Genomic DNA, 18880 nt, shown 5'->3' with positions numbered 1-18880 from the left:
TTCCTGAGAGAGCAACAAGTGCAGAGCGACAGTGATGAGAGTGCCCTGCTGGCCCTGGGGGTGGGTAAAGGGACCAACCCGATAAGAGAAGGGGGCTGAGGAACTATGGAAAATGAGGTTGGTGTTATTTTCAAATATTTATTTGAAATTATGTTTCAGGTTTTTTAAGAGGTAGCATCATGACTCTCAGGCAAATATAAAATAAACATGTGCCAAAGGGTTTATTTAACTCACTAATTAGTGGAGGAGCCAGTAAGATGTTAAGGTTGAGAAGTGAGGTATGGACCCTCGATGGATCAAATCCATAAATTCCTAGTTCAGCAATTTCATAAATAAATATAAGGATAAGATTGCTAGGTAAGATACAAAACCGGTTAATGTCTTACAGGACCACAAACCCTAATCTTTTGTGTTATCTGTTCCACCACGCAGGAGTTCTGTACATCTCTACAGGAAGAAAAAAATCCATAAGTTAACATGTAACTTCACTAAGTCTGGGACATTTAATACATTTAATCAGTAGTAAACAGTGAGTAGAACTAAGTACATTCACTTAGATAATCCTTGAGTAGCCTTTGTTCCATGTGACATTGGAAGGATGTGCTGCCCACTTTTTTTTTTTTCTTATTTCTAAGTTTTAGGTAATTTAAAATATAGGGCTTCCCTCGTGGTGCAGTGGTTGAGAGTCTGCCTGCCGATCCAGGGGACATGGGTTCGTGCCCCGGTCCGGGAAGATCCCACGTGCCGTGGAGCGGCTGGGCCCGTGAGCCATGGCCGCTGAGCCTGCGCGTCCGGAGCCTGTGCTCCGCAACGGGAGAGGCCACAACAGTGAGAGGCCCACATACCGCAAAAAAAAAAAAAAAAAATAATAATAATAATAATAATAATAGTGACATGCAAAGAAATAGAGAAAAAACGGCTTTGCTTCAGTGCCCTTCTAAGACTTTGAGATGGGACTCCTCCTTGTGCTCCTGTCCTCTATTAGTTCTTCACAGGGGCGTCTATAGGTCTCTTTGGCCCAGAATCCCATCTTCTTCCTTCCATAATCTTTTCATCTTAGTTACCACCGACAATCATTCTCCCCTCTGGATGGTGGGAGAGATGTAGACGAGAAGAAAGGGGGCCCCAGGCAGGACTCCTGAGCAGGAAGGGCTCACCTAACCCCCATGATGGTTCCTGGGTGTTGAATTCCAAAGGTGAGCAGGGTCCTCAGTGCCGGGCAGCCCTGATGCTTTTTTCTCTTGCTGACTCTTCCTACCTCAAATTGCCTGTCAGTGTGTTGCAGGTGCCATGTATATCACTGGCTTCGCTGAATCCATCTCAGATCTGCTGAGCCTCAGGAATCTCTGGGCTGTGCGAGGAATTTCAGTTGCGGTGCTTCTGGCCTTGCTGGGGATTAACCTAGCAGGTGTCAAATGGATAATCCGCCTCCAGCTGCTGCTGTTGCTCCTGCTGGCCGTGTCCACGCTGGACTTTGTGGTGGGCTCTTTCACACACCTGGACCCAGGTAAGCCTTTTGGAGTTCAGCAGATGGCCTTATGGGGGTCTGCACTGCTTTCTAGATGTTTGTAGGTCTGGGTTTGCAAGACGACCCCCAATAGCCTTTACCTGCAGTGAGTGTGTGCTGTTCCTGAGCAGCTGAGGGGTGTGTCATGGTGCAGTTTCAGAGGCCAGAAAGCCCCTCCTCACATAGACATCTTCACTGGGCACATTGCCCATGTTTCTTTTTTTTTTTTTTTTTTTTTTTTATTATTAGTTTCTGCTTTATAACAAAGTGAATCAGTCATACATATACATCTGTTCCCACATCCCTTCCCTCATGCATCTCCCTCCCTCCCACCCTCCCCATCCCACCCCTCCAGGCGGTCACAAAGCACCGAGCTGATCTCCCTGTGCTCTGCGGCTGCTTCCCACTATCTATCTACCTTACGTTTGGTAGTGTATATATGTCCATGCCTCTCTTTCCCTTTGTCACAGCTTACCCTTCCCCTTCCCCATATCCTCAAGTCCATTCTCAAGTAGGTCAGTGTCTTTATTCCCGTTTTACCCCTAGGTTCTTCATGACATTTTTTTTTTTTTTAAATTCCATATATATGTGTTAGCATACGGTATTTGTCTTTCTCTTTCTGACTTACTTCACTCTGTATGACAGACTCTAGGTCTATCCACCTCATTACAAATAGCTCAGTTTCGTTTCTTTTTATGGCTGAGTAATATTCCATTGTATATATGTGCCACATCTTCTTTATCCATTCATCCGATGATGGACACTTAGGTTGTTTCCAGCTCCGGGCTATTGTGAATAGAGCTGCAATGAACATTTTGGTACATGTCTCTTTTTGAATTATGGTTTTCTCAGGGTATATGCCTAGTAGTGGGATTGCTGGGTCATATGGTAGTTCTATTTTTAGTTTTTTAAGGAACCTCCATACTGTTGTCCATAGTGGCTGTACCAATTCACATTCCCACCAGCAGTGCAAGAGTGTTCCCTTTTCTCCACACCCTCTCCAGCATTTATTGTTTCTAGATTTCTTGATGATGGCCATTCTGACTGGTGTGAGATGATATCTCATTGTAGTTTTGATTTGCATTTCTCTAATGATTAATGATGTTGAGCATTCTTTCATGTGTTTGTTGGCAGTCTGTATATCTTCTTTGGAGAAATGCCTATTTAAGTCTTCTGCCCATTTTTGGATTGGGTTGTTTGTTTTTTTGCTATTGAGCTGCATGAGCTGTTTATAAATTTTGGAGATTAATCCTTTGTCAGTTGCTTCATTTGCAAATATTTTCTCCCATTCTGAGGGTTGTCTTTTGGTCTTGTTTATGGTTTCCTTTGCTGTGCAAAAGCTTTGAAGTTTCATTAGGTCCCATTTGTTTATCTTTGTTTTTATTTCCATTTCTCTAGGAGGTGGGTCCAAAAGGATCTTGCTGTGATTTATGTCATAGAGTGTTCTACCTATGTTTTCCTCTAAGAGTTTGATAGTTTCTGGCCTTACATTTAGGTCTTTAATCCATTTTGAGCTTATTTTTGTGTATGGTGTTAGGGAATGATCTAATCTCATACTTTTACATGTCCCTGTCCAGTTTTCCCAGCACCACTTATTGAAGAGGCTGTCCTTTCTCCACTGTACATTCCTGCCTCCTTTATCAAAGATAAGTTGGCCATATGTGCGTGGGTTTATCTCTGGGCTTTCTATCCTGATCCACTGATCTATCTTTCTGTTTTTATGCCAGTACCACACTGTCTTAATTACTGTAGCTTTGTAGTATAGTCTGAAGTCAGGCAGCCTGATTCCTCCAGCTCCGTTTTTCGTTCTCAAGATTGCTTTGGCTATTCGGGGTCTTTTGTTTTTCCAAACAAATTTTGAAATTTTTTGTTCTAGTTCTGTGAAAAATGCCAGTGGTAGTTTGATAGGGATTGCATTGAATCTGTAGATTGCTTTGGGTAGTAGAGTCATTTTCACAATATTGATTCTTCCAATCCAGGAGCATGGTATATCTCTCCATCTATTTATATCATCTTTAATTTCTTTCATCAGTGTCTTATAATTTTCTGCATACAGGTCTTTTGTCTCCTTAGGTAGGTTTATTCCTAGATATTTTATTCTTTTTGTTGCAATGGTAAATGGGAGTGTTTTCTTGATTTCACTTTCAGATTTTTCATCATTCGTGTACAGGAATGCCAGAGATTTCTGTGCATTAATTTTGTATCCTGCTACTTTACCAAATTCATTGATTAGCTCTAGTAGTTTTTCGGTAGCATCTTTAGGATTCTCTATGTATAGTATCATGTCATCTGCAAACAGTGACAGCTTTACTTCTTCTTTTCCAATTTGGATTCCTTTTATTTCCTTTTCTTCTCTGATTGCTGTGGCTAAAACTTCCAAAACTATGTTGAATAAGAGTGGTGAGAGTGGGCAGCCTTGTCTTGTTCCTGATCTTAGTGGAAATGGTTTCAGTTTTTCACCATTGAGGACAATGTTGGCTGTGGGTTTGTCATATATGGCCTTTATTATGTTGAGGAAAGTTCCCTCTATGCCTACTTTCTGGAGGGTTTTTATCATAAATGGGTGTTGAATTTTGTCGAAAGCTTTCTCTGCATCTATTGAGATGATCATATGGTTTTTCTCCTTCAACTTGTTAATATGGTGTATCACATTGATTGATTTGCGTATATTGAAGAATCCTTGCATTCCTGGAATAAACCCCACTTGATCATGGTGTATGATCCTTTTAATGTGCTGTTGGATTCTGTTTGCTAGTATTTTGTTGAGAATTTTTGCATCTATGTTCATCAGTGATATTGGCCTGTAGTTTTCTTTCTTTGTGACATCCTTGCCTGGTTTTGGTATCAAGGTGATGGTGGCCTCGTAGAATGATTTTGGGAGTGTTCCTTCCTCTGATATTGTTTGGAAGAGTTTGAGAAGGATGGGTGTTAGCTCTTCTCTAAATGTTTGATAGAATTCGCCTGTGAAGCCATCTGGTCCTGGGCTTTTGTTTGATGGAAGATTTTTAATCACAGTTTCAATTTCAGTGCTTGTGATTGGTCTATTCATATTTTCTATTTCTTCCTGAGTCAGTCTTGGTAGGTTGTGCATTTCTAAGAATTTGTCCATTTCTTCCAGGTTGTCCATTTTATTGGCATAGAGTTGCTTATAGTAATCTCTCATGATCTTTTGTATTTCTGCAGTGTCAGTTGTTACTTCTCCTTTTTCATTTCTAATTCTACTGATTTGAGTCTTCTCCCTTCTTTTCTTGATGAGTCTGGCTAATGGTTTGTCAATTTTGTTTATCTTCTCAAAGAACCAGCTTTTAGTTTGGTTGATCTTTGCTATCGTTTCCTTCATTTCTTTTTCATTTATTTCTGATCTGATCTTTATGATTTCTTTCCTTCTGCTAAATTTGGGGGTTTTTTGTTCTTCTTTCTCTAATTGCTTTAGGTTCAGGGTCAGGTTGTTTACTCGAAATGTTTCCTGTTTCTTAAGGTGGGATTGTATTGCTATAAACTTCCCCCTTAGAACTGCTTTTGCTGCGTCCCATAGGTTTTGGGTCGTCGTGTCTCCATTGTCATTTGTTTCTAAGTATTTCTTAATTTCCTCTTTGATTTCTTCAGTGATCACTTCATTATTTAGTAGTGTATTGTTTAGCCTCCATGTGTTTGTATTTTTTACAGATCTTTTCCTGTAATTGATGTCTAGTCTCATAGCATTGTGGTCGGAAAAGATACTTGATACAATTTCAATTTTCTTAAATTTACCAAGGCTTGATTTGTGACCCAAGATATGATCTATCCTGGAGAATGTTCCATGAGCACTTGAGAAAAATGTGTATTCTGTTGTTTTTGGGTGGAATGTCCTATAAATATCAATTAAGTCCATCTTGTTTAATGTATCATTTAAAGCTTGTGTTTCCTTATTTATTTTCATTTTGGATGATCTGTCCATTGGTGAAAGTGGGGTGTTAAAGTCCCCTACTATGATTGTGTTACTGTCAATTTCCCCTTTTATGGCTGTTAGTATTTGCCTTATGTATTGAGGTGCTCCTATGTTGGGTGCATAAATATTTACAATTGTTATATCTTCTTCTTGGATCGATCCCTTTATCGTTATGTAGTGTCCTTCTTTGTCTCTTCTAATAGTCTTTATTTTAAAGTCTATTTTGTCTGATATAAAAATTGCTACTCCAGCTTTCTTTTGATTTCCATTTGCATGGAATATCTTTTTCCATCCCCTTACTTTCAATCTGTATGTGTCTCTAGGTCTGAAGTGGGTCTCTTGTAGACAGCATATATATGGGTCTTGTTTTTGTATCCATTCAGCCACTCTGTGTCTTTTGGTGGGAGCATTTAGTCCATTTACATTTAAGGTAATTATTGATATGTATGTTCCTATTCCCATTTCCTTAATGGCTTTGGGTTCATTATTGTAGGTATAGTCCTTCTGTTGTGTTTCTTGCCTAGAGAAGTTCCTTTAGCATTTGTTGTAAAGCTGGTTTGGTGGTGCTGAACTCTCTCAGCTTTTGCTTGTCTGTAAAGGTTTTAATTTCTCCATCAAATCTGAATGAGATCCTTGCTGGGTAGAGTAATCTTGGTTGCAGGTTTTTCTCCTTCATCACTTTAATTATGTCCTGCCACTCCCTTCTGGCTTGTAGAGTTTCTGCTGAGAGATCAGCTGTTAACCTGATGGGGATTCCCTTGTGTGTTATTTGTTGTTTTTCCCTTGCTGCTTTTAATATGATTTCTTTGTGTTTAATTTTTGACAGTTTGATTAATATGTGTCTTGGCGTATTTCTTCTTGGATTTATTCTGTATGGGACTCTCTGTGCCTCCTGGACTTGATTAACTATTTCCTTTCCCATATTAGGGAAGTTTTCAACTATAATCTCTTCAAATATTTTCTCAGTCCCTTTCTTTTTCTCTTCTTCTTCTGGAACCCCTATAATTCGAATGTTGGTGCGTTTAATGTTGTCCCAGAGGTCTCTGAGACTGTCCTCTGTTCTTTTCATTCTTTTTTCTTTACTTTTCTCTGCATCAGTTATTTCCACTATTTTATCTTCCACCTCACTTATCCGTTCTTCTGCCTCAGTTATTCTACTATTGATCCCATCTAGAGTATTTTTCATTTCATTTATTGTGTTTTTAATCGATGCTTGATTCATCTTTAGTTCTTCTAGGTCCTTGTTAACTGTTTCTTGCGTATTGTCTATTCTATTTCCAAGATTTTGGATCTGGGAAATAGAATCTTGGATCAGCTTTACTATCATTATTCTGAATTCTTTTTCAGGTAGACTGCCTATTACCTCTTCATTTGTTAGGTCTGGTAGGTTTTTATCTTGCTCCTTCACCTGCTGTGTGTTTTTCTGCTTTCTCATTTTGCTTATGTTACTGTGTTTGGGGTCTCCTTTTTGCAGGCTGCAGATTCGTAGTTCCCGTTGTTTTTGGTGTCTGTCCCCCGTGGCTAAGGTTGTTTCAGTAGGTTGTGTAGGCTTCCTGGTGGGGGGGACTGATGCCTGTGTTCTGGTGGTTGAAGCTCGATCTTGTCTTTCTGGTGGACAGGTCCACGTCTGGTGGTGTGTTTTGGGGTGCCTGTGGCCTTATTATGTTTTTAGGTAGCCTCTCTGCTAATGGGTGGGGTTGTGTTCCTGCCTTGCTAGTTGCTTGGCATAGGGTGACCAGCACTGTAGCTTGCTGGTCGTTGACTGAAGCTGGGTGCTGGTGTTGAGATGGAGATCCCTGGGAGATTTTCGCTGCTTGATATTATGTGGAGCTGGGAGGTCTCTTGTGGACCCGTGTCCTGAAGTTGGCTCTCCCACTTCAGAGGCACAGCACTAACTCCTGGCTGCAGCACCAAGAGCCTTTCATCCACCCGGCTCAGAATAACAGTGAGAAAAAGTAGAAAGAAATAATTAGTAGAAGAAAGAAAGAGAGATTGAAAGAAAGGAAGAAGGGAAGTAAGGAAGGAAGGAAGGAAGAAAGAAAGAAAGGAGGGAGGGAGGAAGGATGGAAAGAAAGGAAAGAAAGGAGGGAGGGAGGGAGGAATGAAAACAAAAGGAAGAGTGAATGGAAGAAGAGAGGGAGGGAGGGAGGAAGGAAAGAAAGAAAGAAAGACAGGAGGGAGGGAGGGAGGGAGGAAGGAAAGAAAAAGAAAGTGGAAAGAAGAAGGGTGGGAGGGAGGGAGGGATGGAGGAAAGAAAAAGAAAGAAGGAAAGGAGGAGCGGAGGGAGGGAGGGAGGAAGGGAAGGGAGGAAAAAAAGAAAGAGCAGGTAAAGTAAAATAGAATAAAGTATGAAATATAGTAGCGTTATTAAAATTAAAAAGTAATTATTGAAAAAAAACACGGACCGAAAGAACCCTGGGACATATGGTGGAAGCAAAGCTATACAGAGAGAATCTTACACAGAAGATTACACATACACATTCACAAAAAGAGAGCAGGGGGAAAAATCAAAAATCTTGCTCTCCAAGTCCACCTCCTCGATTTGGGATAATTCGTTGTAAAAAGAGGAAAAGGGCGAAAAGTCTGAAATCTTGCTAAGTCCACCTCCTTAATTTGAGATAATTCGTTGTAAAAAGAGGGAAAAAAAGGGGGGGGGAAGTCTTAAATCTTGTCCTCAAGGTCCACTTCCTCAATTTGGGATGATTCGCTGTCCATTCATGCACTCCACAGACGCAGGGCACATCAAATGGACCGTGGAGCTTTAATCCGCTGCCTCGGAGGCTGCACAGAGAGATTTCCCTGTCTCTGCTCTCACAGCTCCCGGGTCTCAGCCTTGGACCTGGCCCCGCCTCTGCGCGTAGGTCGCCGGAGGGCGTCCGTTCTTCGCTCAGACAGGACGGGTTTAAAGGAGCCGCTGATTCGGGGGCTCTGGCTCACTCAGGCAGAGGGGAGGGAGGGGAATGCCCTCTCCTCGCGCACCAGGCAACAAAAGGGAAAAAAGTCTCTTGCCTCTCCGGTAGCTCCAGACCCTTTCCCCGGACTCCCTCCGGGCTAGCACTAACCCCTTCAGGGTCTCTTCCTGCCGCCAGCCCCAGACCTCTCCCTGCGCTCCGACTGAAAGCCGATACCCGAGCCTCAGCTCCCAGCCCCGCCCGCCCTGGCGGCCGAGCAGACAAGTCTCTCGGGCTGGTGTGTGCCTGAGGGCACCGATCCTCTGTGCCAAAATCTCTCTGCTTTGCCCTCCACACCCCTGTTGCTGTGCTCTCCTCCGCTACTCCGAAGCTTTCCCCCTCCGCCACCTGCAGTCTCCGCCCTCGAAGGGGCTTGTAGTGTGTAGAAACCTTCCCTCCTTCACGGCTCCCTCCCACTGGTGCAGGTCCCGTCCATATCCTATTGTCTCTGTTTATTCTTTTTTTCTTTTGACCTACCCAGGTATGTGGGGAGTTTCTTGCCTTTTGGGGGGTCTGAGGTCTTCTGTCAGCGTTCAGTAGGTGTTCTGTTGGAGTTGTTCCACGTGTAGATGAATTTCTGATGTATCTGTGGGGAGGAAGGTGATCTCCGCGTCTTACTCTTCCGCCATCTTCCCATGTTTCTTTTTATTTACTTGCTGTTAAAAAAAAACAAACAAGAAAATTTAGATAAAGGCCAGAATTAAGTAGAACTGGATTTGACAAAGATCAATTCATGATAGTGATTATACGCAAGAAATAGATTTGGGAGTAGGAAAGGAAATAGATTTTAATTTTATCTGTCATATTTTATTTCTTTTTAAAAAAGGACTTGATGCAAACATAACAAATGTTAACAATTGTCATTTCTGGGAGAGCGGGACAGATATGTGTTTGATTGTTTTGTGTTTGATAGCGGGACAGATATGTGTTCAATATTAAGTTTTTTCAAAACAAAAATATGAATCTATTAAGCTTAAAGAAAGAAAATAAACAGCGGGGTATTCTTTTGAACCATTTGGAAATGGTGTCATATATTGATAATCAATCACTGTTTACTCTAACCCTGGATTTTCTGCAGCCTTGAGGATACCTGGCAACTCTAATCCTAAATCCTATGCTTTGAATGAGACACTATTACCCAAAGTGTCCATAATTTTGTAGCTTTGTGATTTGGGGTGGTTTGGCATCAAAAGTCTTTGTTTCTCTCCAGAGTACGGAACTATTCCTGGGATGCTGTAGGAAAAAGATAACTGCCTGATATTTCACACTTTGGGTACTTTGTCTTTTTTTGGCAATAGTGACTAGGCATCTACATTGGAATATGGACAGAGGAAGGGAGCTGGGGCCACCAGCTGTGTTAACAAAGAAAAAGGAAAGAGATCAAGAGCACAGACCAGCCACCTCTAATGGTGGTGGTGGCGGCGATGGCCGCTGTATTGGATGAGCACTTCTATGCCAGTCATTTTGGCTAGCACCTCACAGGGCTTATCTCATTATCATAACCTCATGGGGGAGGAACAGTTATACCCATTTAACAGATGAGGAAAGCGGGGATTATATAATTTGTAGTAACGCATGGCAGATCTGGGTGTGAAACTGGATCTGTTTGACTAAAGCTGAGCTCTTTCCTGAGGTGGGAACACTACCACTGTCTTTCTATGATAGTGGCACTTCTTTTCCCCTTCAAGGCTGCCCCTGGGGTGTGTTCTAAACAGTCTCGTCTTTCATAAAAGTGTTGGTTGCGGGAAGGTGACAGTTCAATTGGTACACCCTCATCTGGCTTTATTGCTTTTTCATCTATTAAGATTCTTCTGTGGGAAAAGTCACTCATCTGAGCTCCCTGCATGCCCCCTACCCTCTGGCATCCTGGTCCGTCCCCCAGAACCTCCAGACTGCCCCATGATCTAGCATCTAAAGTGTTAACCCCTGTACATCGGGGGGCCCCCAGGGTCCACTCCAGTGCTAAGGGCCAATGCAGTGTCCAGCCTGATCACTCCAGCCTGAGCCTTGCAGCTTGCTGAACATTTGGAGCATCTCCATTGGGGGGAAGGAGTGATTTTTTTCCTGGCTTTGCACCACGCTGCAGAGACAGCCCACATCCTGAGAGAGACCTGCTGGCTGTTTGGCCATCAAACTGTCAGTGAAGGAGAGAGAGAGCGAGAGCGCGCGCGAGAGCGTCCTCCAGACTTTATGCCTGGGTCCTTTCCGCCTGCTGACATGGTTGCTGCAAGAGCATAAGTAGTTAAATTGCAGGGTGATGCTACTGGCTTCTTTGAAACCTCAGTAGGCTGTCGTATTTGCCTTCTTGATTAGAAGTTTTCTTGGCTGCTCTTCTGACTTACTCCAAATATTTCTCTTTCCTTCTGGTCAGTACATTACCAGGGTGTAGTGCGAAATGAAATTTATTTTCAATTATTCCCATAGTAACTGGCCCCTCTAGAATCTGTTTTTGGTATCACTGGTGTTTTATATGGGCTACTTTCTTTGCAGTTAAAAATCCCAACTGAAACTAGACCATAAACCTTCAGAATGGGTTTAGCAGAATTATTTCAACTCTTTTAGAAAATGACATACATGTAGACATTTGAAAAAAAAAAAAACTGGAAGAGAGACTGGAAGGAACTAAGCCCAAGTGTTAAGAGTGGTCATCTTTCCGCTGAGATTATGGGTGGCTGTATTACCTTGTTCCTACTTTTCCTTCAATTAGTTAGTGCTATTTAAAAAAAAAAATAGACTTCAGTTTTTAGAACAGTTTTAGGTTTATAGAAAATTAGCACAGAGTACAGAAGTCCCCATATCCTTTCTCTCTCCTTTCCCTACCCATTTCCCCTATAAAACCTTGCATCAGTGTGATACGTTTGTTATAATTGGTGAACCAATAGTAACACATTATTATTAACTAAAATTCATGGTTTAGATGAGGATTCATCCTTTGTGTTGTGTAGTTCTTTGGGTTTTGACAAATATATAATGATATGTATCCATCGTTACGGTATCATACAGAATAGTTTTAATGCCTTAAAAATTCCTGGGCTCCATATATTTCACCCCCGTCCCCTACCCCTAGTCCCGAACTCCTGGAAACCACTGATCTTTTTATTGCCTCTATAATTTTGCCTTTCCCAGAACGTCATATAGTTGAAATCCTACAGTATAGAGCCTTTCAGCCTGGCTTTTTTTCACTAAGCATTATGCATTCAAGGTTTCTCCATGTTTTTTGTTTTGTTTTTGTGTGTGTGTGTGCCTTGATAGCTCATATCTTTCTATTACTGAGTAATATTCCATTGTGTAGGTGTACTACAGTTTGTTTTTTGGTTTTGGTCCATTCACCTATTGAAGGACATTTTTGTTGCTTTCAGCTTTTGGCAATTATGAATAAGACTTCTATAAACATTTGTGTGCAGGTTTTTAATGAAGATGTAACTTTTTTTAACATCTTTATTGGAGTATAATTGCTTTACAATGGTGTGTTAGTTTCTGCTTTATAACAAAGTGAATCAGTTATACGTATACATATGTTCCCATATCTCTTCCCTCTTGTGTCTCCCTCCCTCCCACCCGAAGATGTAACTTTTAAACCCATTTGAATAAATACCTAGGAGCATGGTTGCTAGATCATATGATAAGACTATATTTGCCTTTGTAAGAAACTGCCAAACTGTCTTCCAAAGTAGCTGTACTGTTTTGCATTCCATTAGCAACAAATGAGAGTTCCTATTGCTCCACATCCTCGTCAGCATTTGGTGGTGTCAGTTTCTTGGATCTTAGCCATCCTGATAGGGGCATAGTGATATCTCATTGTTACTTTAATTTGTAATTCCCTAGGATATATGATATTGAGCATGTTTTCATATGCTTATTTGACATCTATATCATTTTTGGTGAGGTCCCATTTTTTAATTGGGTTGTCCTCTTATTGTTGAGTTTTAAGAAGTCTTTTTATATTTTGGATATAAGCCCTTTATCAGATATATGTTTTACATACATTTTTCACAGTCTGTGGCTTGTCTTTTCATTCTTTTAGCAGAGCCTTTTGCAGAGCAGAAGTTTCTAATTGTAATGAAGTCTAACATCAGTTTTTTTCTTTCTTGGATTATGCTCTTGGTGGTGTACCTAAAAACTCACTACTAAACCCAAAATCACCTAGATTTTCTTCTGTGTTATCTTCTAGAAGGTTTATAATTTTGTGTTTTACATTTAGGTCTGTGATCCATTTTGAGTTAATTTTTGTGGAAAATATACAGTGAATATCTAGATTTTTTTTTTTTTTTTTTTTGGCGTGTGGATGTTCAGTCGTTCCAGCACCGTTTGTTAAAAAGACTATCCTGTTTTCATTGAATTGCCTTTGCTCCTTTGTCAAAGATCAGTTACCTGTATTTGTGTGAGTCTATTTCTGGGCTCTTTGTTCTGTTTTATTGCTCTATTTATCTGTTCTCCAGTACCACTCTTTTATGATTATTATAGCTTTATAGTGAGTCTTGGAGGTGGGTAGTGTCAGTCCTCCAACTTTGTCCTTTTTCACTAGTGTTATTTTTAAGGTCAGGAAAAAAAAGTTTTTGAAATACTTTAAAGTCTAACTTTATTCCTTTCCCTTTCCTTAAATATAAATGACTTTAAAGATCCAAACAATCTTAAATGTATAAAGTAAAAATGTAGGAAGTGAAAAAAAACAAACCCTCCATTTCCCCACTTCTACTCTCCAGAGGGAGATTGGTAGGTATTCATTGCTATTGCTGTTGAACAGATTACCCCCAAATTTAGTGGCACAGAACAACAATAAACACTTATTATTTCTTGCCTTTTCTGTGGGCCAAGAATTCGGGTATAGGTTGGTCAATGGTTCTGGCTCAGGGTTTCTCATGACGTTCAGGGGCTGCGGACATGTGAAGGCTTAACTGGAGCTGGTGGATCTGACTGGCAAGTTTTATTGGTTGTTGGCAGGAGGCTTCAGTTCCTCTCCATGTGGTCCTTTCCAGAGTGCTGCTTAAGTGTCCTCAAGTCATGGGGTGACCGGATTCCTCAAGAACAAATGAGAGAGTGAGAGCGTGAGAGCGAGGGAGGGAGGGAGGGAGGGAGAGAGAGAGAGAGAGAGAGAGAGAGAGAGAATGCGTTATCCTTTTTATGATCTAGCCTCAGAAATCACATAGCAGCACTTTTACCACAAGCTATTTGTTAGAAATGAGTTACTTAGGCCCTCATTCAAAGGGAGGGAATTTAGTTTCCACCTTTTGAATGGAGAAGTATCAAAGAATTTGCAGACACATTTCAAAACCACAACAGTTAATTTTAAAATCAGAAAACAAATTAAATACACTTGTCAAATTTTATTTTTTCTTTTATTTCAAAGACAAAATTAATGTTTTTATGTTGTAAAAAATTTTTTTTAATTTGAAATATAAAGTAAAAAGTGAAAGCTCTTTCCCCTTATTCCATTTTTGCACTGCCATCCCCAGAGGGAGATTGGTGAACATCTTTCCAGTCTATTTTCTATACATGTACAAGCACATACGCACATGTGCACCTACATAAACATGTAAACATAGTTATTTGTAAAAATGTAATTCTACATTGTTTTGCTGCTCTTTCTCTCCCAACCAATAACATATCATGGACACCCTGCAATGTCAGTACATTTAGGATTCCCTCTTTTTTTTTTTAATGCCTGCCTAGTATTCCATATTCCGTATAAAACATTAATTTATTGATGGATATTTAGGTTTTTCCAGTTTGTTGTTGTTACAAGTTGCTGACATGAATATCCTTGTACAGAATTTGAAGGATTATTTCTGGAGGATCAAGGCTTATCAATAGAACTCATAGGACATTGATCAAGCACATTTAAAATTTTTGGGGGTTCTACCAAATGGCCTTGAAATAATATTTTTCCACTCTGAACTCCCAGTAACCGTATGTACGAGTTATTGATTCCCCAAACCCTTGACAATATTGGATATGTTCAATCTTTTAAATTTCTACCACGTGATGGGCAAAAATTGTGATCTTTTAAAAAATTTACTTTTCGGGGCTTTCCTGGTGGCACAGTGGTTGAGAGTCTGCCTGCCGATGCAGGGGACATGGGTTCATGCCCCGGTCCGGGAAGATCCCACATGCCGCAGAGCGGCTGGGCCCGTGAGCCATGGCCGCTGAGCCTGTGCGTCCGGAGCCTGTGCTCCGCAACGGGAGAGGCCACAACAGTGAGAGGCCCGCATACCGCAAAAAAATAAAAATAAAAAATAAAAAATAAATAAATAAAAATTTGCTTCCCTTAAATCATTAATGAGGGTAATATTATTCATATTTTTATTGCCACTTGTATTTATTTTTTTTGAATTGTCTGTACTCTTTCCCTGTTTTTCCTTTAAGTTTTCTTACTTTTTAATGATTTATAGCTCTTCTACCTTAGCAATTAATTTAACATAAAACAAATGTTTGTTTAGCTTTATATCAGTGCTAGACAATGTTTGTTATATATGTTGAAAAAATTTTCCTAACATGTTATTTGTTCTTTTAAAATTAATTTTTATATGTAGTAAAGTAATACGGATAGTAAAAATACTAATTTTTGAGTCATATCGTGTACTCTGATTGCTTTCTTTTTGTATATTTTTCAACTTTTCCTAAAATTAAATTTACTCCGTGTATTAGTTTCATAAAGCTGCTTTAACAAATTACCACAAACCTGGTGACTTAAAACAATAGAAATTTGGGCTTCCCTGGTGGCACAGTCGTTGAGAATCTGCCTGCTAATGCAGGGGACACGGGTTCGAGCCCTGGTCTGGGAAGATCCCACATGCTGCAGAGCAACTAGGCCCGTGAGCCACAACTACTGAGCCTGTGCGTCTGGAGCCTGTGCTCCACAACAAGAGAGGCCGCAATAGTGAGAGGCCCGCGCACTGCGATGAAGAGCGGCCCCCACTTGCCACAACTAGAGAAAGCCCTCGCATAGAAACGAAGACCTAACACAACCAAAAATAAATAAATTAATAAATGCAACAGTGCTTACTAGATCATAAATTTCAAAAAAAAAAATAGAAATTTATTCCCTCACAGTTTTGGAGGCTAAGAGTCTGAAATCAAGGTGTTGGCAGGGCTGCACTCCCTTCAAAGCCTGTGGAGAATGCTTCCTTGTCTCTTCTAGCTTCTGATGGCTCCAGGAGTTCCTTGGCTTTTGGCTGCATCACTCCTGTCTCTGCCTCTGTCTTCACATGGTCTTCTCCTCCTCTTATCTCTCCTCTGTGTGTATCTTATAAGGAAAACTTGTCACTGGAAATAGGTCCAACTTAAATCCAGGATAATCTCATCTGAAGAGCCTTAATTATATCTGCATAGACCTTTTTTTCTTTCCGTATAAGGTCACATTCACAGGTTCCCAGCTTTAGGACGTGGGCATATCTTTTGGGTGGCCACCAGTCAACCCACTACGTTCCATTTTTTCATTTGCTTTCTTTTTTAGGTGATTTTTGCTATTCTAAAAAATTCTCTGTAGAGCTTTCAAATACTTATAGGCATTTTCCTCAGTGCTCCCTATGTTATGTTTTCTCTTGGAGACTCCCTCCTCATTGTCCTTCTCCTGGATGGACAGTCTTGGGCCTGATCACAGCTGTTATACTGGTACTTGCCTTCCCTGCTCCCTGGTGTTGGTCCCTGTTGTCTGGATCCCAGATCATCCTCTTCTGTCTACAATGGAATTTGTCACTTTTCCACTTTCACATGTGATTGGTAGGAGATATAAAAATGTAGGCTGAAAATCATTTTCCCTTATGTAATATTGTGATTTATAATAAGATATGTATATATTTGGTCTTCATCCGTTCCTGGCATAGAGCTCCTAAAAACCTTAGAATTTCCAGTGATGAGAACTATAAGTTATCTTTTTTTTATGTTAATGAGGTGACTTTTGGAAAGCGCCTCAGGATGGGGGCTGGTTGCCAGTGGCGCCAACCTTGTGATCTGGGGGTTGTGGGGCTGGAACTTTCAGGCCCCCTCGCTCTCCCACCTCAGGGGAGAGAAGAGTGGTTGGAGATTGAGTTCAAACGCCAGTGACCAGTGATCTAATCAGTCGTGCCTGTGTAGTGAAACCTCCATAAAAACCTCAAAGGACTGGGTGTGAAGAGCTTCTGGGTTGGCAAACACATGGAGATGAGGGGACAGTGGCTTTCAGAGAGAGCATGGAAGCTCCATACCTTGCCCTGTGCGTCTCTTCCATCTGACTGTTCTTGAGTTATATCCGTCTGTAATAAACCGGTGATCTACTAAGAAACATGTTTCTCTGAGTTCTGTGAGCCACTCTGGCAAATTAACTGAACCCAAGGAAGGGATCTTTGGAACCTCCAATCTATAGCCTGTGGGTCAGAAGCACAGGTGACAGACAGCCTGGACTTGCGAGTGCCATCTGAAGGGGAGGGGACAGTCTTGTAGGATGGAGCCCTTAGTTGTGGGATCTGATGCTGTCTCCAGGTAGATAGTGTCAGAATTAAGTTGAATTGTGGGATACCACTCTGAATTGCCAGAGGATTGCTTGCTGTGGGGAAATAAACATGAATGATGAATTTTGAAGTCGTTGTTGCTCTACCTTCTACCATTCAGCAGCATCTAGGAGTTGGTGCCATTCTGATTTCTCCTCTTGGTAGGTAACCTGTCTCTTCTCCTCAGAGTGCTAAAGATCTTCCCTTTACCCTGAGATTTAAAATTGCATAGTGAAATTTTTTATTAATTGGACCAGGCACTTTCCATTTCGAATTTTCAGTGATTTCTGTGACAGTTTCTCCTTTGTTTTCTCTGGCTTTGTTTTTTAAAATTTTCTTGAATTCTGGCTAGTTGGATGGATATTGGAGTGCCTGGTTTGAACCTTCTGTTATCATTATATTTCTAATCTTTCTTCTATAGTTTATTCGTTTTTTTCCTCCCTACTTTATGGGAGAGTTCCTCACCTTTACTTACAACCTTTTAACTGAATTTTTTGTTTTGGCTATCCTTAATTTCCAAGAGCTCTTTGTTGTTCTCTGTTAATTTTAAAATCATATCCTGTTCTTGTTTTATGGTTATAATATCTCCTTTTGACTCTTTCAACCTATAAATTATAGGGGTTTTATTTTCTTTTGAAATTTTGTTCTGCTCTCTATATCATCTGTTTTTTTCCAGGCTTCTTTGTTTCTGTTAGGTCCTGTTTTGTTTTCTGAGTTAACTGCTGCAAGCTTTCTTCAAAGCTCTCTTATAGTCCTTGGTCGTTCCTTCATTTTCAAGAAAGAGGCCCTGAAAGGCTGATTCGAAGTTCTACGTGCAGAGTGGGTGGCGGTTGGCAGGAGGGCATCACTGTGGGGTGATCCTGTGGCAAAGTGGGCTCTTTCATCAGAAGTCTCCCAAATGTCAGTTTCTGTAGGTCTTTCCTCTGGTGCAGTTCATATTCTCCAGAAAGTTCTTCAGTCTCCTGCCAGGGGCACGCCTGGCTGCCACTGTCCTGAGAGCAGGGTGGAGGTGGGGGACAGTGCTGGGGGCCTCATGTTCAGGATGCAGACTTTCCTTTAGTCTGGTGTTTTTCAGCGGGCATGTCCTCCTCTCCACTCAGACCACTATGTCTTATCTCATCCTTACATCTCAAGCCTCTGTGTCATATCTCTTATATCATCTCCAAGCTTCCCCTGAGAGTGGATCTTCTCATCACCTCCATTTCCTCACCTCCTGACTCCTTAGCCTGCAGGCAGGCAGCTCGGGGCCTCTTCCTTTCCCACCTCCTCGCCTGTTTCTTCCAAAACATTCATCATTGCACAAGGCTCTGTGGAGACACAGAGCTGCATTACTGTAAAAAGCTAAACAGCATGACAACTTAATTTAAACAAGGTACTGTCAAGCATTTGCTTGGCTTAAACTTCCTACAATACCATTTTCTTGGATTATATTTTCATTTATGTGAGATGAGTGTCATGCCAAAATGATTTTATTGCTGGAGAAGTCAGGCCGATAGAGAGAAAATACATTTTAGAAAATAAAGTGACATGTGGCACATTTTAATTCTTTGTTCTACATTTAAAAATGAAATGGTACATCTCCAAGCCTCACTCTTTGGCTCTCTAGGAAGACTGCTGCCTGGCCCGGCTCTTCAGTACCCTCCACTCCCACGCCCATGTTGTACATGACGGTCTGCCTCGGCCATCTCCACTGGGGTGGCTTGCTGGACAGTGCACAGCCGTGGCCAGCACGGCTTCCCTCGTGCTGAGCCGGCAGGTGGGAGCTGGTTCTGCTTGGTGAGGGAGGGGGCTTGTGCTTGCTTGTAAGAAGGCCAGGGCCACAGCTCAGGAGCAATAAAAGGAGTGGGTCCAACATGCCTGACTCTGCTGTCTGTGAAATTTCCCAAATCCAGAACCTCTCAATCCCCAAATCCAGAACCTTTGCTCTTTCTCATTCTTGACCCCTTTTGCACCATTGACAGCTGTCTCAGTCTATTCAGGCTGCTGTAACAAAGTACCGTAGACTGGGTGGCTTATAAATACCAGACAT

The 18880-nt window shown here is 41.3% G+C and overlaps 1 protein-coding gene across 1 annotated transcript in view; it reads left to right on the top strand.

Annotated features, from left to right (window-relative positions):
* Positions 1 to 18880, top strand: part of SLC12A8 (solute carrier family 12 member 8) — a gene marked incomplete at its 5' end in the record, with an annotated part of 147908 nt that overhangs the window by 32537 nt on the left and 96491 nt on the right. The window contains one exon of the mRNA XM_079704778.1: positions 1276 to 1507. Coding sequence (XP_079560904.1) covers positions 1276 to 1507 — 232 coding nt within the window. The remainder of the gene's footprint in view (positions 1 to 1275; positions 1508 to 18880) is intronic.

Source organism: Hyperoodon ampullatus (assembly GCF_949752795.1).
Source record: "Hyperoodon ampullatus genome assembly, chromosome: 5".
NCBI lineage: Eukaryota > Metazoa > Chordata > Mammalia > Artiodactyla > Ziphiidae > Hyperoodon > Hyperoodon ampullatus.
This window is presented reverse-complemented; position numbering and strand designations above follow the sequence as displayed.